Below are 27,217 nucleotides of genomic sequence, written 5' to 3'. Positions count from 1 at the left end.
TAATAGAATGATTTTTAGAAAGACAAACCATATTTCATTTCGAAAGAGATTAGGATGTCAGGGATTAGTCACTCTTTCCTCTTATATTTTCGACTCGTAGAAAAGAAACAGAATGGTATTAGCTGCATTCTTAGATGTGTCTGCAGCATATGCTAATGTAGATATCAATATTCTAATACAAACAATACAACAGCTAAAAAACCCTGGCATCTATGTTTTAATATTATGGCAGTTACTTAGTAGACGATCCGTGTATTTCCATTTTTTAAATGAAAGTAGAGGACAGTTTTTAACATGCAAAGGTTTACCTCAGGGAAGCCCTCCAAGTCCTCTTGTTATTCAACATATATCTGACCGGGATGAAAAGGAAATCAATTCCAACAGTCAATTACCTGCAATATGCAGATGATATTTGTATATATATGAAAAAGCAAAAATTCATGCGGATTTTCCTATTTTGGAGGATCAAATAGTGGAAGTACAAAAATGGCTTGAAGCAAAAAAAAAAAAACTTTCAATTTCAATGGAAAAGTAAAAATGGAACTCAATGTCCCGAAAATCAAGAATTGCCATTGAATCTAAAGTGAAATGTTTAGGTTTTGGATGCCAAACTAACTTGGAAGGATCAAATTAAAACCATACAGATCAAATTAGAAAAAGTGTATAATTTGTTCGAAGCAATAGCAAATACTGAGTTATGCTTTAAATTTACAAGAATTATGTTAGCCCTATGATAGAATATTCTTTATTTGCAATGTGTAATCTGACAGAAGGAAAAATGAATTCCATTGATGTCATACAAAGAAAATTCTAGAGAAGATCTTTAAGTGTCATGAACAGCATTCCAAATGAAGCGAGTGAATGTTCCATTTCGTGTAGACAGAGGATGTTAACAGCACGAAATGTTCTTCAAATTGAAAACATATTGTGAACATTCTTTCAAAAATGTACTAAAAAATATGTTAGTTACACTTATATGAAACAGGAAAAATAAAAAAAACAGAAACAATGCTATGTTGATACAATTATACAATTTGTTTTCACAATAATGTTAGGGATGTCCTGCAGATGCGTTCACGACCTGTTTTTTCATTAGATTATCCTCAACAGTCTCTGGATAATATTAATTTCCCTCGTTATTCGCACATATCGGAATATTTTACTCAAGAGCAAAGTTTATATTTCATATACATAGATGTATCCCGGCCTCCTATGGGAGGGGTGAGCCTCAGCAACCGGGCGGGTCGCAGGTGGCGGATAGCGAATGGCCATCAGATATGGTGGTTAGCTGCGAATAAGGCAATGCCAAATAAGCAGTCCCGGACCGAGGCGGCAGTGCTAACAGGGTCTGGGGGCTTGGTTTGTGGCAGGACCATCCTCATTAAAACCCAGAAAAGCCCATTGACAGCACTGTGACATGGCGAGGAAGTGCCGCCATTAAATAAGCACTGCCCCTGCTGCCTTGCAGGGAGGGGAGGGATCTCCAAAGGCTAAGGGAAGGATACCCTGACAGAAAACCAAGGGTGGGGCAGACTCAAAAGGCATGGTAAAGCCAACTGTCCTAGGGGAGTAAACCCTAAATAAATCCACCCTGCGTTGGGCCAATCCCCCACACAAGGGTATTAACGGATTCAGAGAAAAAACAGGAGCCTCGGAATGGACAGATCAACACAACAACGACCGGACTGGAAAAGGAAAACGAGAATGGGAACATGGAACATTAAAACTATATTAGGAAAAGAAGTTGAATTAGTACAGGAAATGAAGACACGTAAGATAGATGTAATGGGAATTAGTGAAGTAAGAAAGAAAGGAAATGGCATACAAAGGCTTGAGGAGGGATATACCTTGAGATATTCAGGTGTTGGACAGGGCAGAAGAGCAAAAGAAGGGGTAGGAATTGTAACAAGTCAGGAATATGAAACAAAGGTCAGTGGCTGGGAACCAGTTAACTCAAGAATAATTGTAGTTAAATTTGATATAGAATATAAAACATCATATATCCAAGTATATGCACCAACAGAAGATGCCTCTGTGCTTGATAAGGAAGAATTTTATGTACAACTCCAGAGGACAGTAGATAAAGAAGTAATGGAGGGACGGTATGTAATGATAGTGGGAGACATAAATGCAAGAACAGGTAAAGATAAGAAGGTAGCCCATGGTAGTATGGGAAGCTACGGGGGAGAAAAGACATTGAATGAGAATGGAAAGAGATTACTGGAGTTTTGTGTAGAAAATCAGTTGCTTCTTGGAAACTCCTTCTTCCCACATAAGGAGGCACATAAAATAACCTTCCAGGCTGAAGGAAGAAATGCTAAAAGCATAATAGACTACATAATATATACCAGTAGTATTAGGAGAAACATAATGGATGTTAAAGTTATAAGAGGTGCTGAACTGGGTACAGATCATAGATTACTAATAGTGGACACACGCTTCACGAGACCACCAAAGCCCAGAATGAAAAAATACCAAACAATTAAGATAAATGAGTTACAGAAAAAAGAGAAGAAGGAAGAGTATAAAGAACAGGTAACAGCCAGACTGACAGAAGGACCAGATGTAGAACAACTAGAGATAGAAGAAATATGGAAGAGAATTAAAAAGGCACTCATAAAATCTGCAGAAGTAGTATGCGGAAAGAAAATAGTAGATACAAGAAAAAAGAAAACGTCTTGGTGGAATGAAGAAGTGAAACAAAAAGTAAAAAACAAAAAGGAAGCATGGAAAAAATATATTATGTCTCAGACAGAAGAACATAGAAGGAAATACATTGAAAAAAGAAACGAAGTCAAGGAAATAGTGAAGAAAGCTAAAATAACATCCTGGGAAAAATTTGGAAATATGGTTGAAGAAAAAGCTAGAGAAAAGAATACAAGGCAATTTTGGAAAGTTGTAAAGAACTTGAGAGGAAAATATGGAAAAACAATAAGAACCATTAAAGATGGAGATAAATTGATCACAGAGAAAAAGGATGTGTTGGATGTATGGCGGAAACACTATGGTGAAAAATTCCAGAAAGAAAATAATAACCCAGAGGAGGTAGGGGGTGATATATGGACCATACATGGAGGTACAAGACTCGGATATAGAAGGGGAAATAAAGGAAGATGAAATACAAATAGCAATAGAACTGATGAAGACAGGAAAAGCAGCAGGATCAGATGGAATAAATCCAGAATTAATAAAATATGGAGGTATGGAAGTAGTTAAGAATTTAACCAAGATGTTTCAAAGAATATGGAAGGAAAACAAAATACCAAACGAATGGAGGAAAAATATCATTATCCCACTACATAAGAAGGGCAGTAGCTATGACTGTAATAACTACAGAGCAATATGCCTCTCATCAGTCGCTTATAAATTATACACAAGGATACTAGAAAGACGTCTCAGAAAAGTGGTGGAGGAAGATATGGAGGAGGAGCAGGCAGCATTCCGCCCTAAAAGGCAAACACAAGATCATATATATACTATAAGAACGATTATGGAAAAAAGAATTGCCAAGAACAAGGACACATATCTAGCTTTTATAGACCTAAAAGCTGCTTTTGATTCAGTACCTAGGCAATATGTATGGGAAGCATTGGAGGCAAAGAAAGTACCAGTAAGATTATTGAATGCAATAAAAATTGTATATAATAATCCTGTAGGAACAATTAGAGTAGATGGCGAACACTCAGGTGAATTTGACATTGAGAAAGGCATAAAACAAGGAGACAGCCTCAGTCCAATCCTATTTAACGTCTTTTTAGACGAAATTGCTAAAATATGCAAACGACGAACACACAGAACGAAGATAGGTATGTGGAGATTAAGGCCAGTATATATCCAAGCACTATTATATGCTGATGATATCGTACTGATATCAGATACACCTGAGAGACTTCAGCAAGCAGTGGAAGAATGGTATGAAGAACTTAAAAGGAAAGGCATGAAGATTAATATAGAAAAGAGTAAGATCATGCGGGTGACTAAAGAGGACAAGGAAAATGAAGCCCTGAATATAATATGTGAAGGGAAACAACTAGAGAAAGTAGAAACATATGAATACTTAGGAACCATCATAAGTAGCAGTTGGAAAATTGATCAAGAGATAATGAATAGGACAAAGAAGGCAGCATCAGCATATTATCAAATGAGTAATACTTTAGTGGGAAAAAGAGAGATCAGTATAAAAACAAAAATGCAACTCTACAACTCAATTGTAGTTCCCATCATGGGCTATGGCACAGAAAGCTTAGCACTCCTAGATAAACATCTAAGTAAATTTCAAGCAATAGAGATGAAATATCTTAGAAGAACAGTGGGGAAAACTCGAAGAGACAGAATAAGAAATGAAAGAATAAGAGAAGAGGTAAAACAAAAGAAGACAATGACTGAAGTAGTAGAGGAACGCCAGCTGAAGTGGTATGGACATGTAAATAGAATGAATGAAGATAGGAAAGCCAAGCAAGTGATGGAGATGAGGGTTGAGGGTAGAGTAGGAAGAGGCAGGCCAAGAAATACATGGGAAGATAGAATAGAAAAGATAGGATTAAAATATGGAAAAACTAAGAACGAAATGAGAAGAATGAGTCGAGACCGGACGGAGTGGATGAGATGGACAGAACGAGGTACCCGACGCTTAACGGCATAAGGGAATGGAAGAGAAGAAGAATACATAGATGTATATAGTGTGTATACCGTATATATACACAGTCACAGTGAGACAGGAGTTGGATGCGCAATGTAGTACAATCCACAACAGAAAATAGAATCATTGTTTCGTCTTCCACAAGACTTCAATATTTACTGCAACTTATGCAATTTATCAAGCTATATTGTATATCCAAAAGTTAAATTCAGCGAAGTTCTTAATATTGACTGACTCCCAGAGTGTATTACAGGCACTTCAATCTTCTTACAAGAATCTTTATAAATCATCCTCTTATATTATCAATTGTATTCAGTTAGTCCAATCAACACAAAAAACTGGAAAAACCATCGAGTTTACTTGGGTTAAAGCACACAGTGATATTATAGGCAATTCCCATTTTGATGACTGTGCAAAGAAATATTACGCAGTTATCATTATATTATACTGATCTTCTGCCCAGAGTGAGACAGAAAATTTTGAATGACTGGTTTGATTGGTGTCGTCATGAACTAGTAGTAACAGTTGGTGAATCATACAGACCAATTGCTCAATTCAAGCCACATGATTCATGGTTTCATCGTGTCGGTGGTACAAGAAATATAACTGTGTTAATAAACACAACTGAGATCGGGACATTTATGTACTAAAGAACATTTATTCAGAATTGGAGTAAAGAATAATAATATATGTGAATGTGGGTGGGAAAGGGCAAATGTACATAATATAATACGAGAATTTCCAAAATATAATAGGGAAAAAATACATTATACAAAACTTTATGTAATTTAAAAGTTCAATTTTCCTTAAACTTGATGAGTTTGGTGGCCAATCCAGATGTTCAAGAGGGGTATAGTTTGTTAACATTCTTTAGAAAATGTAACATGAAATTGTAACGGGAAATTAGTTTACATTTGTTATAAATGGTTTCAATACAACTTCTGTGAAATAATGGGGAAAGGGGGAGATATAACGATAATTTAAATGTAAAGTAATTATGTATGTTCCAAAAAGAAATCCTGAACAAAAAACGACTTAAATGCTGTGAGGTCCAAAATGAAAGATTGATTGATTGATATTTCAGTGAAAAAATAAAACACTTAATAGTGTGACGTTTCAACCCTCTATCAGGGTCTAATTATTTGTTTTAGTTTGGTTTCAAGTCTGAAGAAGACCCTGATAGAGAGTGTTGAAACGTTACGTTGTTACGTGTTTCATTTTTTCACTGAAATATAGACTGTCTTGGTCAGCATATATGGTGGTTTTTTTAAGCTGTATTCATTATTTTATTGAGAGAATTTCAGATAGCACAGCGGCAATTCTACTCTGATGTTACCAATAATAAAAACAGTACAACTGAAAAAAGGAAAAAATAAAAATAACAACGATAAACCCAAGATGGAATTCTTAAGCCGAAAGGGAAGCTATAATCGCATTAGTAGAAAAATTAATACAATGGGTGGGCATCGTCTATTGGAAATTTATATCCTAAGTCATGCTACTATACAGTGTGGCCAGAAAGTCCCTTTACACCCGAACTAAATTCATGTAACAATGTAAGATGGTACGATATTTAAGATTTTTACCTCCCATCCTGATCATTGATATGGCAACAGTGCTCCTCACGTGAATTGCCACGTGCCTGTCGCGTAACTGCCACGTGACTGCCCGCTGAGGGAGAATAAAGTTTGTGCGTTGACCAGTTCATTGTCGCGCTTTTCCGTGTTTGGTGAACAACAATGGCAGGTACCAGTGACTTCACTTTGGAGGAGCGCTTAGTGACAAGTGTGTGTGGGTCCATGAACGGAAGCACAACAACGAAAATATGCCGCAGGTGATGGATAGGTTTCGTGAACGGTTCGGTAAGGAGCCACCAAGTTGTCAGACTTTGATCACGTGGGAGAAGAAAGCTTTTCGCCTGGAAAGTGTTTTGGATGCCACTCGTTCTGGACGTCCATCAACCCGAAAGGAAACGTGTGCAGACGTTAGTGTGTCAGTGATGCGTTCACCCTGCAAGTCGACCAGAAAGCATTCTGCAGAACTTGGAATTGCAAGGAGCACAATGCAACTCCACATGAAAATAGACTTAGGCGTGCACGCATTCCGGCCAATGGCCATCAATGAACTAACCGACGATGACTTCAACAGCCGGCAGGAAGCATGCAGGATCTTGTTGGAGGCCTTCCCCACCATTCCTGCTTGGAAGTGCGTTCTTTTCTCTGATGAATGTGCTATCTATCGGAGTTCGCGGGATAGGAACGTCTTCATATGGGCAAAGGAAAACCCATATTTTTATCAAGAAATTCAGAACAATCCTCCGCACGTCATGCTTTGGGCGGGAATGACTGAACAACACATCTTTGGTCTGTACTTCTTTGAGGGTTCTGTAACCCAGGTTACTTATCTGGAGATGTTAAATGACTGGCTTCTTCCACAGCTGCAGAATCTGGGCATCAACAACACGGTTGTTTACCAACATGATGGAACTCCCGCCCACTTCGCACTTGCTGTTCGTGAACACCTGAACTGTTCCCTGGCCGGTGGATACGACGTGGGTCCCCAAATTCACCAGCCCCTTTACCTTGGCCGGCTAGAAGTCCAGACCTTACGACACTAGACAATGCCCTGTGGGGTATCATCAAATCAAACGCCAGGAAGAAGCGGTACGTGGACAATGATGCTTTGCGGGCAAGTGTGCTTCAAGCCTTCCAGCTTGTGACGCTGCAGCTGCTAAAGCGGATGAGTAGGAGAACATGGAGGCGTATCAAGCTGTGCAGGGATCATAGAGCTGCACATACGGATGTTTTGGACAACTAACCTAAAATATTATAAATGTAGGGATGAAATAAGTGGAGGTGTAAAGGGACTTTCTGGCCACCCGTAGAACAGATTTCCTTATTGTGAGTGTTTGAGCATACACATAAATGAAATTCGTGAATGAAGGAGTTGCAGTAATTTTTGCAAACTGACAATTTTGAAGCGATTATAAAGTTAATTTTTCCTAAGAAAAGAGAATTCTGACTGTTTCTGATTTTCCTTACTTCGAAATTTTGGGGAATGCTGCTACTTCATTAGTTGATAATTACAGCATTCATGCTCTATTCTGTGTAAGACTTTTTCAAGAAAAATCTTCCAACGTTGGCAACTGGCATGCGAAAACGAATAGATTAATATTCTGCATTATACTAACAAAAAGTCAGCAATGTGATCACATAATCAAATTTTACAGTGAACCACTCAAAGATAAACACTCCAGATTGCCACGGATGCTACGTTCTTATCCTTTTAGTAGAATATATTTCAAATGACACATTTTTTCGCTTAAACCAATTCCTGAAATTAAAGCCTTAGCACATAACCTTCCAATATCCACGTGTTTCTATTTAATAATGATATTAGAATTTGCACGAATTGATCAAGCAATGACAAAGAACATCCATGCCGAGGCCGGGATTCGAATCCGGAACCCCTAGCCCCATACTTCGATGTACTAACCACTCCGCCAGAGGCCTGCGAAAAAGAAGTGAGGACTTGAGTTCCTTGTAAATGCATATACGTGTCTGCACAGGCTTCACTTGAATCTAGCAATACACGGCATCGCCCCACCCTCACCTTCCAAAGCAAGAAGTTTAATTCACACGCTGGTTTCAGCAACCAGATGTACCTGTTCGATGATTGGATTTTTTTATGGTATCCACCTAAATAAAGTTACCGAATAGATGGTGGCCATGTTTCCCATTAGGCTCCCTGTGTCAGCCAATATCCAGAATCAAGTTTTCTCAATCTCCGTTCAATGCATATGGCGACTTGGGTTGTCGAAAGGTAGGTGGGATGGTTCGTCTGCACATCTGAAACCGCATAGGTTTCTCCTGCAATCGATAGTTTCCATCATATCCCCTACATTGAGGATATATTTAGAACTCCACATTCGGACTACATCTCGAAACAATTTGAGTTCGCGGATTTGCATCCGGAATCAATGTCTCCCGTTTGATTGAGAGTTGTATCAGAGAGACGAGTGGTAGATTCCAGTTAGACCCCTCATCTTCTCTACACACACTACATCCCACATTTTTGCGACTGACCCCTTAGAATTTTGCATTGATTGATTTTTATATTATGGGTACATCGGCACACACGCTTTATTTGCAGACCAAACAATAAGGGGATGAGCCCCTTAACCAAAAAATGAGAGGATGGCCTTAAAGAGAAAATAAAATGCGTATGTTAGAAACTTTCTAACTCAATGTTAAAACTAACACGGTCATTCATTACTTAACAGGAATTAAAACAATACTGTCTCCGAGGATAAAATCTCCATACCTTAGTTCAAAGCAGTAGCAAAGGACAAACATAGAACTGCACGACCCTACAGAGGATTACACTGGCCGTGAGTCAAGGCACCAGAGCCTAGTTCACCTGAAACATTGCAGTCCCCGGGATGTACTACAGGCAAGTGAGGTTCACTTTTGGGTGCCTTACCAGAATGTTACCCCTTATTCCTCAGAATTTTGCTTAAATGCCTAATTTATGTAGTTTGGGTGTTAACTCAAGAACTCTGAATACATTTTTGGCCAAATGATACTTTTTATTTTTAGATGAACGGTAATTAGGTAATAATCAAAATCTAATTATTGATAACAATTCGTTTGAATCAGTTTTCAAATTCAAGTACTTAGGAGTAATACTAAGACATGAAAATGATATTAAAGAGGAAATAAAAAGCAGGCTTAATTTAGGAAATGCATGTTACTTCTCTCTTCATAAACTTTTATCTTCTCGTAAAATATCTAAGAAACTAAAAGTTAGAAAATACAAGACAGTAATTAGCCTGTAGTATTATATCGATGTGAAACTTGGTCCCTTACATTGAAAGAGGAACATAAATTAAGAGTATTTGAAAATATAATCCTTAGGAACATATTTGGACCTAAAAGGTATAAGGAGACAGGTGAGTGGAGAAGGTTGTATAATTTAGAACTGTATAATTTGTATTCCTGTCCGGATATTAATGAAATAATTAAATCAAGAAGACTAACATAGGCAGACAATGTGGCATGAATGGGAAAGGAAAGAAGAGTTTACAGGATTCTTGTTGGGAAACCTGATGGTAAGAGACCTGTAGGAAGGCCAATTCGAAAACTGAGAGATAACGTTGAGATGGACCTAAAGGAAATCGGTAAAGATGGAAAAGATTGGATTGATCTAGCCCAGGATAGGGACAGCCGAAAGGCTTGTGTTGCTGCATCCACAAACCTTCGGGTTTAAGAAGGCTAGAGACTTAATTAGTCAGAGTAGATAAGAAGAGCATGAATTTATGACTTACCAATCGAGCAAAGATAACCTTTCATTTTTTGGGTGCAAACGTTTCTTGCTCTCTTTCTGAGAAGATAGCTATATAAATCTTTCAGTACCATCAAAATTGCTTTCACTATTTAGAGAGAAAATTCCATGGTTATCAATGACAATTGTTGTTTCATAAACAATGACTTTTAAAATAAATAGTGTTGCCCGGTTTCGTCTAGAAGCAACTAATATAACGAAACACGTCATGGAAACAGAAACTACTTGCAGGCAGCGTTACGGAAAACTTCAACCTAACGTAGAACAACAAAGTTTGCCATTATTACTTTTGTAAAATTTTCTTCCATGCGTATCGAAATCACAATAGATGAGGCATCATTAAAAAATATTCTAAAATTTGGAGCGAAATTGCTTGTTGTTATTGTTAAGGAGAGTAAGAGGTAGGCTGTGGTCAGTACAGAGGTACGCTGGTTATATGTGTTACTAATTCTCTGACGCTTCTAAACCCGAAGGTTCACTGACACAGGAACATACGTTTTCTATCCTTCCCTATATCAATCCACTCTTGACCACCCTTATCAATTTTCTTCAGGTTCGAACGAATAAGGAATGGTAGCAGAGTTAATGAAATTAATTTTGCTGTGCACAACATTAATTTTGAAATTGCAGTAATATTTCGACAAACATTTCTTCGGGAGCGATCTACCAATTCTTCTACAAGGATCGTCTTGGTTTGGGAGGGGTTCCATACTAAACTTTGTTCTTGTGATACTTTTAAAGAATACAGGAATATGTTTTTCAAGATTATATATTTATTTGGGAATTATTCTATTTGTTTCCTCTATGGGACATCAGCATCCATTATTCGAGTAGACGTTGCTCTCAGGAGAATCAACAATGCCTATTGTTTTAATGAACACTGATGGACAATGATTCGAGATTCCCCTCAGAGCAATGCGAAATTTATGCACAGGATCTGAAATAAATACGACAAGAGATTTTCTTGTATTGCTGCGACAAGATATTTTCTTTGTGCTTTTAACACTAACGGTTTGTAATATTCATGGGCACTAGTTAAGTTACTTTCATATTGTAAGTTTTGCATTGCAGTGACGTAAGCCAATTCAGTTTTCAATACTTTTTCACGATTATTGTGTAGTTAAGACTTAAGAGGTACAGCTGATCGAAATTCTTATTTAAGAAACAAAAATTATCATAAAATAATGAAAATTCATCCAAGGTTATGTAAAGCTTGATCCCACACGATGAGTTTTTATTTTACATATTATATAGCCATTATATTAAGTAGAACAGAATAGTTTAAAGGCAAAACAACATTTGGAACAAGAATATAACTTCGAATATTGCAAAATAATGAAAACGTTAAAATTTGTATGTTGAAACAAGCAGGAAAAATTGTTTTTGTGTTTCTCAATGGTTTTCAGCAGTTAGGTGAATCGACACAATAAATGGAACAACACGTTAATTTTGTATTATTCACGGTTGAAAATCATGCTTGTCGTAGTTATAATAATTTTGAATACTTTAAGATGAATTTCTATCTAATATTACAACTGATATTTTCGAACTCGATTGTAGCTATTCGAGTTTGGTTCGAATTGAAAATTAGGTCATATGGTTTCGTATCAATAAATATGATTTAATAAATTTAAATATAAATGTAATAAATTATTAAGTTGGAATTTAGAATATATTTGAAGGGTTAGGGAAGAAACTAGGTAAGTCAATTTTCTGTTGTAAACGAAGTAGTGGTGTAATTGCCTGCCATGTTGATGTTGTGCTGGACTTTACAACATGCTTTCTTGCGTTTCATACATTTGATACTTCCATGTCGATTAAGCTGGAGAGCATTGAAGAAGTATAAATCAGACAGTGGCATGCCAATTAAGTATTGTAGAGGACATAAACTTCTCTTTTAACTCATCCGTAAGAAAAAAGTTGATGCAAGAAATTATGGGAAAAATTGACTGTTAAGAAAGAAAGCATATCATCAGAAATTATTGAGCTTTGTTCAGTAAACAATTTTTAAATGAAGAGGTTCTATGTTAATATTTACAGCAGGTGCAAGGAGAAAGAACATTTAAAAAAACATGTTTTATTGTTGCTTGTATTTGAAATATGTACTGTAGTACGTTAGTATTTTGCACATATACAGCAACTTCTTAAGGACGAAAGATGACAACACCAAAATAATAAGAAAATTTGCACGAAGTCTATAAATGTGAAGTTCATCGGGATATTTCCTTACTTAGAGTACTTCTAAATGATAGGCATTAGTAAATAATTAAGATATACACATAGACGTGCACAGAGTAATTTATTTCGGGTGCCTTAAGGCGCACGCCTATGGGTATGCAAAATAATGAGATCAGAGAGAGACCTTGGTTTAGAAGGGAATAAAAAGCTATGGTGGGAAAAAATGAAACGGCGAATAAAAAAGTACAGGCCACGGATGATTATCTTGCCTTTTTGCTCCAGCGCCAACCTGGAAAGATTCCCAGTATGCAACGCGATGAATAGGGTTAACATTAGAATGGTCTTTGTAAAGAACGTCACTGAACAGCACTGATGTTAAACCATATGCTACGAACAGTGACCTAAGGTTATAGAGACGTGCAGATAAACCAATGCCAAAATTGCTATTTCTCTTAGTTTCTAAAATATATGGTGTGAAAGCCCTTGTTTCAAAATAGGCATTCCTTATAATCCAAACTCGAGAAATATAGAAAACTAGATTTCGTGAGCAAAACATGATTAGATGCGATGCATTTTGTAAGACATTTTGGTTATGTGGAGCAAATTGGTTTACAGTAATGAGAGTTGAAAAAATATTAGCAGTTGTATCAAATTTCGCAACATTTCAAATGTTGGTAATTACACTAAATTGGATTTTTTACTACATGCTGGTAAAATTAGGCATGGGAAATTGTCACTTCAATCTCTCTCATGAGGACACCATATGAGGGCAGAAAAATTCAGCCAGACCGTCATCTCTTCCTAAACAGGCAAGAAAAAATAAATAATTGAACGAATTCTTACCACAAATACATAATTTTACAACAATAATAAACGTTCTCAGAAAATTATCACCCAAATTTCCATTATCATTTTATTATCAATGTCACTTGTTCTTTAATATACAGGACGAGTGATGGTGCTAACGTGAAGAATGAAAATGTATTCTGTCGCCAATCAAGAATAAATTCTTTGGTTTCTGCCCATTCACACTCATACCAAGTAAAAAGTATATCTACATCTACTATCATCATTACAGGTTTGAATGTGAAGGTGAAGTTGCACACATGCTTATTAAAATGAAGTTATAGTGGCTGTAAAGTATATCAGATGCTACAGAAATCGAAGTCGACCTCTTATTGTATTGTCCACCATGAGATCAAAACGAGACCGTCATGATTCGTTTCTTACTAGGTCAGAAATCCTTGAACGTGACCTTGGTGTTATTAATTAATTGCCAGTGCTGGACACGGAGAAGTACACCTATCTGTTTTTTTTCTGTAAGTGTTTGAAACCTATGTAAATTGATCTGACAAATATTGAAACTCAATACTAAAATGTAACTGTCAAAATACGGCTGGGACTATCCTGCCCTTTGAATTCAAGAGAAGAGGACAATACACAGAGGCAGAACGAGAAGACAAGGGATAGGAAAAAATAAATCAAAATATATTATAATCTTGGATCTGGTTAAAGTCACTATAACCTTACTATTAATTAATTACTACAGTAATAGGGTGAAATGTGATTAACAGTCCTTAAGCTTTATCTTCCTTCTTTTAATTCATTCTACAAACGACTGACAAAGGTTTTGGGATTCGCCACAAACTATACCCTACATTTTCTGTTTATAACTTTGAACACGCCACTTTTCTGCATCTGGTGTTAAGGATGAATGATGAACTGATGACGCATGTAATAGAACAAATACAGCCATGCTCAAGTTTTGAACTCAGAACCTCTGGATTCATGACTCCATCATGGATGCCAGAAAGACACCGCCGTCTTAACAGTTTCATTTGTAGGGGTCATCAAACATGACATACGAAGAAGAATCAATCCAATTATTGTCATTAAGGATTAACGCATGATTCTATACTTATATAAAATTGGATACTTACACATTTATGCCAGGTGTAACACATATACAATCCTGGATATTTTTTGCAAGGTACAGCGAACTTAAACAAAGTATTCATATTATTTTCCAACAATGTGATTGTAAATTTATGTGCATTGAAGTTCGCTATTCGAGTTTGGTTCGAATTGAAAATTAGGTCATATGGTTTCGTATCAATAAATATGATTTAATAAATTTAAATATAAATGTAATAAATTATTAAGTTGGAATTTAGAATATATTTGAAGGGTTAGGGAAGAAACTAGGTAAGTCAATTTTCTGTTGTAAACGAAGTAGTGGTGTAATTGCCTGCCATGTTGATGTTGTGCTGGACTTTACAACATGCTTTCTTGCGTTTCATACATTTGATACTTCCATGTCGATTAAGCTGGAGAGCATTGAAGAAGTATAAATCAGACAGTGGCATGCCAATTAAGTATTGTAGAGGACATAAACTTCTCTTTTAACTCATCCGTAAGAAAAAAGTTGATGCAAGAAATTATGGGAAAAATTGACTGTTAAGAAAGAAAGCATATCATCAGAAATTATTGAGCTTTGTTCAGTAAACAATTTTTAAATGAAGAGGTTCTATGTTAATATTTACAGCAGGTGCAAGGAGAAAGAACATTTAAAAAAACATGTTTTATTGTTGCTTGTATTTGAAATATGTACTGTAGTACGTTAGTATTTTGCACATATACAGCAACTTCTTAAGGACGAAAGATGACAACACCAAAATAATAAGAAAATTTGCACGAAGTCTATAAATGTGAAGTTCATCGGGATATTTCCTTACTTAGAGTACTTCTAAATGATAGGCATTAGTAAATAATTAAGATATACACATAGACGTGCACAGAGTAATTTATTTCGGGTGCCTTAAGGCGCACGCCTATGGGTATGCAAAATAATGAGATCAGAGAGAGACCTTGGTTTAGAAGGGAATAAAAAGCTATGGTGGGAAAAAATGAAACGGCGAATAAAAAAGTACAGGCCACGGATGATTATCTTGCCTTTTTGCTCCAGCGCCAACCTGGAAAGATTCCCAGTATGCAACGCGATGAATAGGGTTAACATTAGAATGGTCTTTGTAAAGAACGTCACTGAACAGCACTGATGTTAAACCATATGCTACGAACAGTGACCTAAGGTTATAGAGACGTGCAGATAAACCAATGCCAAAATTGCTATTTCTCTTAGTTTCTAAAATATATGGTGTGAAAGCCCTTGTTTCAAAATAGGCATTCCTTATAATCCAAACTCGAGAAATATAGAAAACTAGATTTCGTGAGCAAAACATGATTAGATGCGATGCATTTTGTAAGACATTTTGGTTATGTGGAGCAAATTGGTTTACAGTAATGAGAGTTGAAAAAATATTAGCAGTTGTATCAAATTTCGCAACATTTCAAATGTTGGTAATTACACTAAATTGGATTTTTTACTACATGCTGGTAAAATTAGGCATGGGAAATTGTCACTTCAATCTCTCTCATGAGGACACCATATGAGGGCAGAAAAATTCAGCCAGACCGTCATCTCTTCCTAAACAGGCAAGAAAAAATAAATAATTGAACGAATTCTTACCACAAATACATAATTTTACAACAATAATAAACGTTCTCAGAAAATTATCACCCAAATTTCCATTATCATTTTATTATCAATGTCACTTGTTCTTTAATATACAGGACGAGTGATGGTGCTAACGTGAAGAATGAAAATGTATTCTGTCGCCAATCAAGAATAAATTCTTTGGTTTCTGCCCATTCACACTCATACCAAGTAAAAAGTATATCTACATCTACTATCATCATTACAGGTTTGAATGTGAAGGTGAAGTTGCACACATGCTTATTAAAATGAAGTTATAGTGGCTGTAAAGTATATCAGATGCTACAGAAATCGAAGTCGACCTCTTATTGTATTGTCCACCATGAGATCAAAACGAGACCGTCATGATTCGTTTCTTACTAGGTCAGAAATCCTTGAACGTGACCTTGGTGTTATTAATTAATTGCCAGTGCTGGACACGGAGAAGTACACCTATCTGTTTTTTTTCTGTAAGTGTTTGAAACCTATGTAAATTGATCTGACAAATATTGAAACTCAATACTAAAATGTAACTGTCAAAATACGGCTGGGACTATCCTGCCCTTTGAATTCAAGAGAAGAGGACAATACACAGAGGCAGAACGAGAAGACAAGGGATAGGAAAAAATAAATCAAAATATATTATAATCTTGGATCTGGTTAAAGTCACTATAACCTTACTATTAATTAATTACTACAGTAATAGGGTGAAATGTGATTAACAGTCCTTAAGCTTTATCTTCCTTCTTTTAATTCATTCTACAAACGACTGACAAAGGTTTTGGCATTCGCCACAAACTATACCCTACATTTTCTGTTTATATTTTGGACACGCCACTTTTGTGCATCTGGTGTTAAGGATGAATGTAATAGAACAAATACAGCCATGCTCAAGTTTTGAACTCAGAACCCCTGGATTCATGACTCCATCATGGATGCCAGCAAGACACCACCGTCTTAACAGTTTCATTTGTAGGGGTCACCAAACATGACATACGAAGAAGAATCAATCCAATTATTGTCATTAAGGATTAACGCATGATTCTATACGTATATAAAATTGGATACTTACACATTTATGCCAGCTGTAACACATATACAATCCCGGATATTTTTTTGCAAGGTACAGCGAACTTAAACAAAGTATTAATATTATTTTTCAGCAATGTGATTGTAAAATTATGTGTATTGAACTTCGCTCTACTAACTGGATATCGTATCATTTCCTATAATTTATGGTAAACGTTAGTAATTCAATCAATGTAAAAGTCGGAATTTTCTTTAATTATGTCCGCATTTTATATGTGAGTGTCTGCGTAAACTTTGTAATTTATTTTAAATTTACTAAGTTTGATGTTCATCCAGAAATGGATGCTTTCTTGTTACTCAAATCAATACATTATTTTTTGGAAGTCTATATTTGTGCACTTCTCAGACTTTGGTTTAAGATATAATCACTAAGGAATTGTATAATTCATGCACTTGGCATCTTAGTAAAAACCCATCGATCGACATGGGAATTTTGTGGGGGGAAGAAGCACGTAGAATATATGCACCTGTCATAAGATAAGAGGGTAAGCCATTTTCGAAACCATCATTCCAGATGTTTAAAGCTAGTGCTTATAATGAAGTATGTGGACATAAGAAATCTCATTAATGTCAAATGAAGAAATATAGTTCAAGGATATCATATGTGTCCAGGATACTACTTTGTAGATAGCATGAGGATGAATGTCTCCGTACAGGGTACTGTATCCCCTTCGCTCAGGTGGGGCATCCCAGATGTTGTATAAGAAAGTATATACATTGTAATCAAAGGGTCCCGAGTTCGATCCTCGGTATAAGGACACTGCACAGTGGTTCGAACCCTACATTGAACTGTAGTGCGAGTCCCCATTAGCCCAAAACACAATAGTTTCTATAGAGCTTTTGATTGGAGCCAGAAACATTATTCAAGTACCAGGTTGTTAATGTGTTTATTACACCAGACTTTAGTTAACCTAGAATAGATGAAGGATGCAAATTTTACAAAGCCAAAGTAAGATCACATTTGTGTTCTCTTGGATTTGGAAGGATGCTAAAATTGTAAGTATTTGGAAACTTGATAGAGATCATATTTTTTTAGTAGAGGACTGGAAAATTTTATTATTAAAATATTCGACTGGAACTACATGACCTCTCTGTCGGCACTTTTCACTACAAGCCAGCAGCGTTGATCATTGCCTATTCGTAGAAACCATCAGGTGTGCAGTAGAACTGAGACCTAGAGGCCTCGGTCAATTCAGCTTGGCATTTTTATAATTCGCGATCCTAAGTGAAGGATGAATTTTTTCCAAACACACAGTAATTAGTGCCACACACAGTAATTAGTGCCAGATATTAACAATGATTTGTTGTTCTTATGTACCCAGGTGATTTATGGTTTGTAGCTTAGGGGCTGGTGGTGATTCAGAGGCGTATGCAAAATTTCTTCGGGTTGCACCTAACCTTCGATAAGGCTTTGGGGATGAAATAGTAATGAAATAACAACTTGCAATATACAGTACATGCCATTATGTATACTAATTGTAAGTGTTGCATTTATAGAATACTACTTTGTCTGAAGGTGATGGAATTAAACATTAAAGTCATATAGCAGAAAATTCGCGATTTTCGGGGAGTTATTCACGAAATATGTAAAAAATGTGGTAGAATTGGCAATGATCACTAGCAGTCATGTAAAATGCCATCCATACTTTGTATGAGTGAAATGTGTGTTTAGTATGTCATTTCATCCACTTAAAATTAATTTTGGATAACGGTCTTAATCGCGATTGGGAAAAATACGGTTCTTACGTGTAGTCATGTCTGCGCGGCTCTGAGGCTCAGCCAGCATCATAAATGCGTACCTTGGTGGGGGGGGGGGGGGGACCTTGGGAGAAAAGGCGGTCGGGCGTGATGCTGATCATATCATCCTAACTACGGCTCTATACCTCCACATCACACCATATGCCTTGATGGCGTGTGTGCACATTCACGGGAGTACCTTTACCTTTTTTATGTGTAGGTCATGTGATACAACATTTCCGGGTGGTTTCAGCAAGAAAGCAAGGGCAATCAACAACAGTTGATGTCATTTTCCCAATCATCACCCAAAATTCTGTTTCTGTAAGTACTGTAGACTGTAGAGAAGTATAATCACAGGTCACGTATAATAATTTGAATAACAAAAAGCACTCACATGAAGGTAATGAAAAGAGAATAGGTTTGCCTACTTACCATTTGTGTTGTTGTTGGCGTCGAAGAATGGGCACGTGATATTCCCTGGGGATCTCTCGTGGAAGGTGGTGTTGGCTTCCTTTCCCGACAGGATAGTAAATGATCTGTTCCATGTCCAAGAGCAGTTCGACTCGAAATCGCAGTTGATTCCTGAAGGAGACGGGGAAAGCACAGCTGTACTCAACACCCAGAAGCATCGACACAGTATAATAAGAATCAGCAACATCATCATTGTGATAACTAAGTACTTGCACCAAATAAAACTAGCGCTAACTTATCTGCATACACACACACGCACGCACGCACACTCACGAAAACAAAAATCCGCACGTTTACAAAAGTACAAAAGCAAGCGCCAAATGGATTTGTAATTGTTGTGTTTTTCAACTAGTTATTGTTTTTGTGCGCTATTGATGAGCAAGTTGGGTTACAGTGATCCGTCACATACGAGATGCGAATGTCAAAATAAACGTTCGTGGCCTAGATATCCACATACCGCGGAAGATACTGAAGACCCCTGCATCTCAAGAGATCAGAAGCATCATCGTGGGGCGCGGAAAAAGGTAGGCGGGGCTACAGAGACGTGGAATCGAACCAGAGTAACAACAGAAAGGGGGGCGGACACTGCACTGCTATGCCTAGACAACCGTTCCTAGGAACCACCTTGAGCGCTGGAACCACACGCGTACACGCACTCCACGTACACGCCGGTCCGCACGCGGATGTTGTGCCGGCCCAGCTGTAGCAGAAGCTCTCGGATCGAACGGATAGTTGCAGGTTTTCCCAGGTCGTGCAGCTAGAGCAGGCTACCTCCACCCTCTCCACGATAAATCGAACATCATCTTCTTCGGCGAACACAACCCGTGCCCTATCACGCTGTACCGCACGGATCTCTTAATTTTTTTCCCCCAACTGATAATTCGTGCACGCAATGAAACCTGCGAATATAACCCTCACGCAAATGTACAACTGTCTTCCCCAGCCTTGACGCGCTGCCAAGATGCAGCAGCAGAGGCGGACCCTGGCGGGAGGCTGCGGAACTAAAGATCCAACTCCCCGTTACTTTTGCAGATTTGGCGCGACGATGACGCGCAGCGATGGCACGGTTCCCACTAAAACGAGAGATGGCGTTGTTGTGACGTCAAAAAAAAGTAACAAGGGAAGAAAAAGGAAGATGAGAACGGGGAAGAAAAATCAACGATCTGGAAATGAGAGACAAGAATACGCCGAGGGGTTTGTTTTCTATTTCCAACAGTCATTACAGATGCCGCGGAAACTACCTTTACATATGTCTGATTCTCTTCCTTCCGTGTTATCAAATTACATCGTACGGAGGAGTATTTGTCGAACTGATGGGGGAAAATATATTCAAATTCTGAAAGGGAACAGAGAAGGATGACAATATTGATAGTACAGCGTCGCAGAGTGAAAGTGTCTTTGAACAGTCAATTCTAAATGACTGTAGAAGGTTTTTTTTTTAATGTAATAAAACTGAACTAGCCTTGGTGGCATAGAAATTGGCGTACCATCAAGGTGCGAAACTCTGGAGGAGAACAATGCGATTTCATCCATTAACAATCATATCCTAAAAAAAATCGCCCCCCAAATCAAAATTTTCCAAGGGTGACAATTTTTGTTGTAACAACAAGGATACGCAATAAGTTAGAATAAAGGTTATGCTCGTCTCTGTTCGTGCTTGTGAGTGGGGCATGGCTTCCCTCTCTCTTTCTCTCTCTTTTAAGAGACCATTAACAGAATTACACCAATGACTATCTATGAGCACTTAGAGTAAAACAAGAATGCAAGACACATTTAAGTATGAACTCTCATTGATTTATATTAATAAAAAACAAAACACAAACCTGTACGTAATAAAACCATAGTAACATAATAAATATGCATAAGGTAAGGTAAAATTCCCCGTGCCAGGAAGGCACATTTACGGGGTGCAGGGGTAGAGTCCACACATTCTAGATCTCTGGTCACTTTGGAGGTGATGTGATCAGCACCACGACCTTAAATCACCCACCCCGGGAATCGAACCCGGATCTTCCGCGTGACAGTCACATGCCCTACCGACTAGGCCACTGCATATAATTTAATTTAATAATTCGTATATATGTATGCGTGTTTGTGTGTGTAAATTAAGATCCTCCCCCCACACCTGTTTTCAATGCGTGGCATGTGTGATATCAGAAGCCTTGAATTCACCCTTTTGTTAAAGTTAATCGTACATTAATATCAACCACCCATCGACAACAACATGGAGTATAAACGTGAGAAAAAAAATGTAGAAACAAGCAACCATAACAGAACGTTCATATTACAATCAATTAAATTCCCACAAATACGAACATTGTGCTTAACTTTTCATCTATTTTGCAATCATTCTTCATCCTTATCGTCGCAAATAACATAAGAGGTAGAGAAGTGATGTTAAGTAAACAAATACAAATAATAAATATACACACGCAGGTTTATGTTTAATGTTGTATTTCTTAATTTTTCAGTATGCGCTCTTTGTATTGCATTCTAGTTATTGTGAATGGCTTTTCTAGCGCTGTGATGATTTGATTGATTTAGTTTATTTTACATCGCGTTTTGTGCCTCTTGGCTAATTTGCGAAGATGGGGATGAGTGATGAAATGATGAAATTGATGAATGGACATTCACAAACCACCAAGCCCGAGCGGGATTTGAACCCGGGACCCTTGGCGTCGCAGCGCGATGTGCTAACCACTCGGCCACAGGGTCCGGCTAGCGCTGTGATGAGAATGACAAAGTTGCTTGTACGTCTATTTTATGCTCAAATAGGCTAATTGGGACTGAATCTGCAGTTTAAACTGGGATCCGAACCAATATGCAATGTGTTTCCACTGGGTATCGAACACAGGACCCTTGATTATAAGACGACAGCGTTACCATGACGACATTGGGGGAGTGAATTGAGGAAATAGGTAACAAAGCAATCATAAGAAGTCCATTCTTGCTCTCAATTACATTCAATAATTGCAATTATATGCACGCAGAGCTGATTGGGAGTACGCCTACCAGCAACGAGAGCAGGTAGAACTTGGAAACATTCTTCTGCAAAATAACACGAAACCTCATTGAAATCATGTCGTTCGCAAAATATTCTCCTGGCCTTTATTCCTGCGAATTTTTGTCTCTCTTTTGGAGCCTTCATGGAACTAACGATTCCAGAGGTTGGAATAAATAATTGCACCACGCCCCTTGCCCAAAATGGTGGCAATATATTAGTCACTACAATTTGTGTAACACAATACGTACTACAACACAGATGGTGTAATACAACACCAGAACGAGTGCTCAGATACACAAAGTCTGAGTTTTTGTAATAACACGCGATACTAAAGTGCAAAAATCTACTAAACATGTGCTTTTCTTTATGGAGGGGAAAACACATAAATTATTAAAATATATATTCCGAAATTATAATTGCTGCAGTGACAGGCATTGCGTACTCGTATTTCACAACATTATCTGCCACAAACTGAATTGTGAAGAGTGATCCATACAGTTGTGACATGTGGCACTATATCATAATGACGCGGGGAAAATATTAATGTTTTTGTTCGGTATTGTCGCGATTATCATCAGAATACTGACGTTCGGTATGTCAGATACTTCAGCATGGTTGCGAATACACAGGGCAAGGGTAATTTCACACCAGAGATGAAACCAAAAGCGATATTCAATCAAATTTCCATCCGTACCAGAGGATGCTGCAGAAAATACGTATTACGTGACCAGGCAATCGATGTGCGGATAAATGAAGTGGAAACGAAAGACTGTCAAATCGAAATGAGCTAGAGGTAAATATGCTTCAAAAGGGAATAAAATAATAATTGAAAATAGTTATTCATGAGAGCTTGTGACGATTTAATTGAGAAGAAGACACGAAAATGCATAAGCAAATAGGAATTATAGTAAAGTATTGAAGCTTCAAATTCAAGTTTCTCAGCAGATAACGGAGTAAGTCTCTTGCCTGATGTAAGGAGATGCAAAATTCAATCTCCATTTGAGCACATGGGTCTGATCAGTTATATCTTTCTGAGCAAAGCGGATTTTGAATCAAGTGAGATCCAATAAAAAAATAACCAAGAATGCACACAACAACTATCATAATGAATTAGAGTGAAATCTGTCATTCTTAAAACATATACGTTGCTCGAACAAACTCTAAATCTAAGAAGATGTTCTGTAAAGGAATTAAACAAAACTATTAGTTCAGCCATTCGTGTGAGAATTAACAGACGATGATGATTAAGATGTGGGAATAGACAAGCCGAAATAGGACAAACATATACAATAAATGAATGAATTAATTAATTAATTTAAAGTTTTGGGTCCGTTGGCAGTTAAGGCCATTTTGCACCCTTCTACGTATGTATACGGGAAAATATTCCCTTATCTAAAATTCTGACTGAAAATTAAAATAAGAGAGAAAGAGTAAATTAAGGATACTATTAAATAACTGAGAAAAATTCAATAAGAATCCTTAAGATACTCTAATCTATGAAATCGGAAAGTAATTTATTCACTAAAGAGTAGCACTTGTTTGCTTCAGTACAAAGTAGTACATTAAAAAATAATTAGAAATCACAAGAATTGCATTTTCATTGTGCAAGTCAATCTGATGTTCAGTTTAACATTGTTGTTTCAAACAGCCTTTCTATTTGTAAGATAACTGAAAAACGTACCTCTAATTATGTTTAAAATATAGAAACCCATTCCATACTTACGTAATATCATTTTAGCATTAAACAATAACAGTATAATTGATTATGTAATTATTTATGTAATCTGCCAAGGTAGACTTTATGGACTTGTATGCTGTAGACACTCGAAATCAACACATCACTTTTTTATTTCCAATTCCCTTGGCATGAAGTTCGTAGACTTCTCGTAATATAAACATTAGGGCAGCTCCATGAAAAATGAAACCAAACTGTCATATTCACTGATTTATGATTTAATTAAGTCTATTATCTTGTATATGACTGACTTAATGACTTATACCTGATTATATAATATTTATATGGAACTGATGTACTGATATAAACTTTTCTTCGTGCCAACAGAGAAAGAATCACGCATTACGTAAAAATGTTACATTTGTAACATTTTAATTGCACTGTAATTAGGAGATAAGAAAAGCTACTTATTTTTATTTGATTCTCTGTCATTATTTGCCTATAAGAAGTTTTCTTTTGCCTATTCATCTAATAGAAATATGACAGTTATTTAAATTAGGAGCTTTCTCTTATGTATTCTGTGTTAATCCGTAACAGTGAAATTTTTATTAATTGATAAAGAATAATGACAGCGTAAGTCTCCAAAATATAACTCAGTAAAATACGTACCAATACTAACTTCATAGAGTAAAATCAAAGCTTTCACACGGTATGGTACGGCCGTAACTATAGAATTGCCCATTATTAAGTTGTATATTATTGTATATCATTGGAAACCATACTGCGAGAAGAAATTCGCTGATCTCACCAACCACTCCAAAATGATAAGGATATAAGTAACTGAAGCCTCTCGTTTTAGTACAGTACAATAATGGAACAGCTCCCTACCCCTATACTATGCACCAATCCAATGGAACGCTCCGTGTGTATTTTCAACTGAAATATTGTGTCTGCACATTTCAAGAGCGCGAAACATATTTATATGTAAATACATATCATCACATGATGTTAAAACCAATGTTATTTTGTACTATTATCTTTACGAATCGTGGTATGCAAATTCGAAAACATCTCGTTACATTAACTCATATATTAGCTTTTACCATATATTTTACATATTTTAGTTATTGTTATATGTAATATAACAACATATCATCTACACATTTCCCCTTCTTGTGTAAAATATGAAAGATTTTCATTACATTCATCTGTATTTTGTTCGTTTTATACTCCCCGTTGATTTTAAATCTTGACAATAGAAAATGAGTCTGTTTTTCTAACATTTTTATCAACAATAGGGAATTCAAGGTCTTACATTCGCAGTGAAATCTACTGACTATTTTAAATATACTCCCGCTACTTCATGCGATATTGAACTAAGTTGCAGTCACTACATATCTGTGTCTAGGGATAACAGAAGTATATTCACGTAATTCATTGTTTTGGTACCAAAAATAAAGCACATTTTGCATTAAAATTAAAGCCATGTAAGCCTAGTTTGGTAAACTATTGTTTCGGTAACAGAAAATGGACACATTTTGTATTCGAATTTTGCGTTACAATTAATCTCATCTAAGCCTAATGCATTTTATTTAGCTCAGCTTGCTTACTAAAAATTGCCACTTTTCATGGTTGTAAGTTCATATTTTGATTAAAATGACTAAATATGTTTTATGAAAACTACAGACTCCCACACCTGAAAATTAGTTTTAATGCATGATTCGGTACCTAATGTGTGCATGTTTAGAAACTTTCGTTCAAAAATAAAATAGGTACATCTCAAATTTTGTTTACACAAACAGAAGAGTAATTTTTGTTTCGTAATATTGGGTTTTTAGTTTTTTTTCCCCTCAGAACTAGTAAATTTGGAACTGTATCATTCTTTCTACAGGGTCTTCAATTTACATCCATCAATCGATTTACACATCGATCCATCGATGTGCTTTCAGTAGGTTTACTAGATGCAAATTATCTATATTGCAATCATGTGAGAAAATAAACCAACGCAGAAGTGAACGCTAATCTCGGAGTGTGGGAAGCAGTCCAATCTCGGGAGGCTTAATGTGAGATACCGATCAATAACTCATCTATTATACTGCACCTGGAAAGCATATATCTAATATTCGCGAGCCGTATACAGTAATATACATATTGTTGCACGTGACATTGATATTCCGAGAACTGCATTTTCGACGAAATAAAAAATCGCTATGTTGGAATCTCATACAGCAAATTTCCTAGTATTAATATATCTGCGCTAAAAAAATCCTGTTTTCCTTCGTGTTGGTATCGAAGTTTGGAAATTCTCTACGTCCTCCTCTATGTTGGAAACTCAGTCAGGTTCTAGCTCTGCAACATATATAGTATATTATATGCATGTATGTGTATTTGTCTGTGCAATAGAGTTGCAAAACTAACAGCAATTGCAACAACATAAAGCAGACATGCGAAATCGATATATATATATATATATATATATATATATATATATATATATATATATATATATATATATATATGGGGTGGGGGTGTATATAGCTTTCAAGTAGATGGCGTTTACATATTCTATACACATATACCGTGCGTCCATTTCGATCTGCAGCCGAGAGATCGGGAGAAGCGTGGCGGGCGGCGCTGGCGGAGATGCCGACATTTGCGGCCTGAAATGCCCGCTTATTTTTATGGACATATGCAGACATTTATATAAATATTGCAAAACGAGCACTAACCTGTGTTATAAGAGTATGGTTTTAATTTTAGTAGCTTAGTGGCTGTATGTGCTGATGATTTTGACACTCCCATCTCCTGTGAAACACGGCGTAGAGGTTTGTTTGGATAACTTTCTAACGCTGCCCCAATTTCATCGAGTTCATCGAGGAAGCTCACGAAAACCATTGACTTTTAATGGTTTCGTCGGCAGCGTAATCTTGATACAGTGTTGCACGTTCGAAACCTCCAAACGATCCCCATCGACACGAAACTCTTTCAAGGATATAAACTTAAGCAGGACGTTGCTGGTCAAAACTATGATTAAAATGTTTTATTATCTGTGACTCTTATCGTCACTTCTAAAGCGTATTTTTTTGTGTATATAATTGCAGAACTTGGATGAATTACAGATGATGAATTATAACCCAGGTTAGTGCTCGTTTTGCAATATTTATATAAATGTCTGGATATGTCCGTAAAAATAAGCGAGCATTACAGGCAGCAAATGTCGGCATCTCCGCCAGCGCCGCCCGCCACGCTTCTCCCGATCTCTCGGCTGCAGATCGAAATGGACGCACGGTATTATTATAATGACTCTTCTGAGGTATTTCATCTCTGTTGCTGTAAAGAGTCGTAGGAAAAACCATGTCACACTAAAATCAGGGAACAGCTACAAGTAGAATCAATTGAAGAGATAATAGAGAGAAGAACACTGGGATGGTATGGACATGTCATGAGAATGGGAGAAGAAAGAAAACCAAAACAAGTAATGGAAGCAAGACCAGAACGAAGGAGAGGAAGAGGAAGAGGAAGACCTCGTATAGAATGGGAGCAATACCT

General features: G+C 36.8%; 1 protein-coding gene across 1 annotated transcript in view; it reads right to left on the bottom strand.

The window, feature by feature from the left end:
* The window catches only part of Alk (Anaplastic lymphoma kinase), a 714,232-nt gene that overhangs the window by 493,956 nt on the left and 193,059 nt on the right, over positions 1 to 27,217 (bottom strand). The window contains exon 3 of the mRNA XM_083111550.1: positions 18,951 to 19,100. Coding sequence (XP_082967676.1) covers positions 18,951 to 19,100 — 150 coding nt within the window. The remainder of the gene's footprint in view (positions 1 to 18,950; positions 19,101 to 27,217) is intronic.

The sequence above is a fragment of the Lepisma saccharinum genome, chromosome 25 (assembly GCF_977018435.1).
Source record: "Lepisma saccharinum chromosome 25, izLepSacc3.1, whole genome shotgun sequence".
Classification (NCBI taxonomy): Eukaryota; Metazoa; Arthropoda; class Insecta; order Zygentoma; family Lepismatidae; genus Lepisma; species Lepisma saccharinum.
The sequence above is the reverse complement of the archived record's forward strand: the minus strand, read 5'-3'. Positions and strand labels throughout refer to the sequence as shown.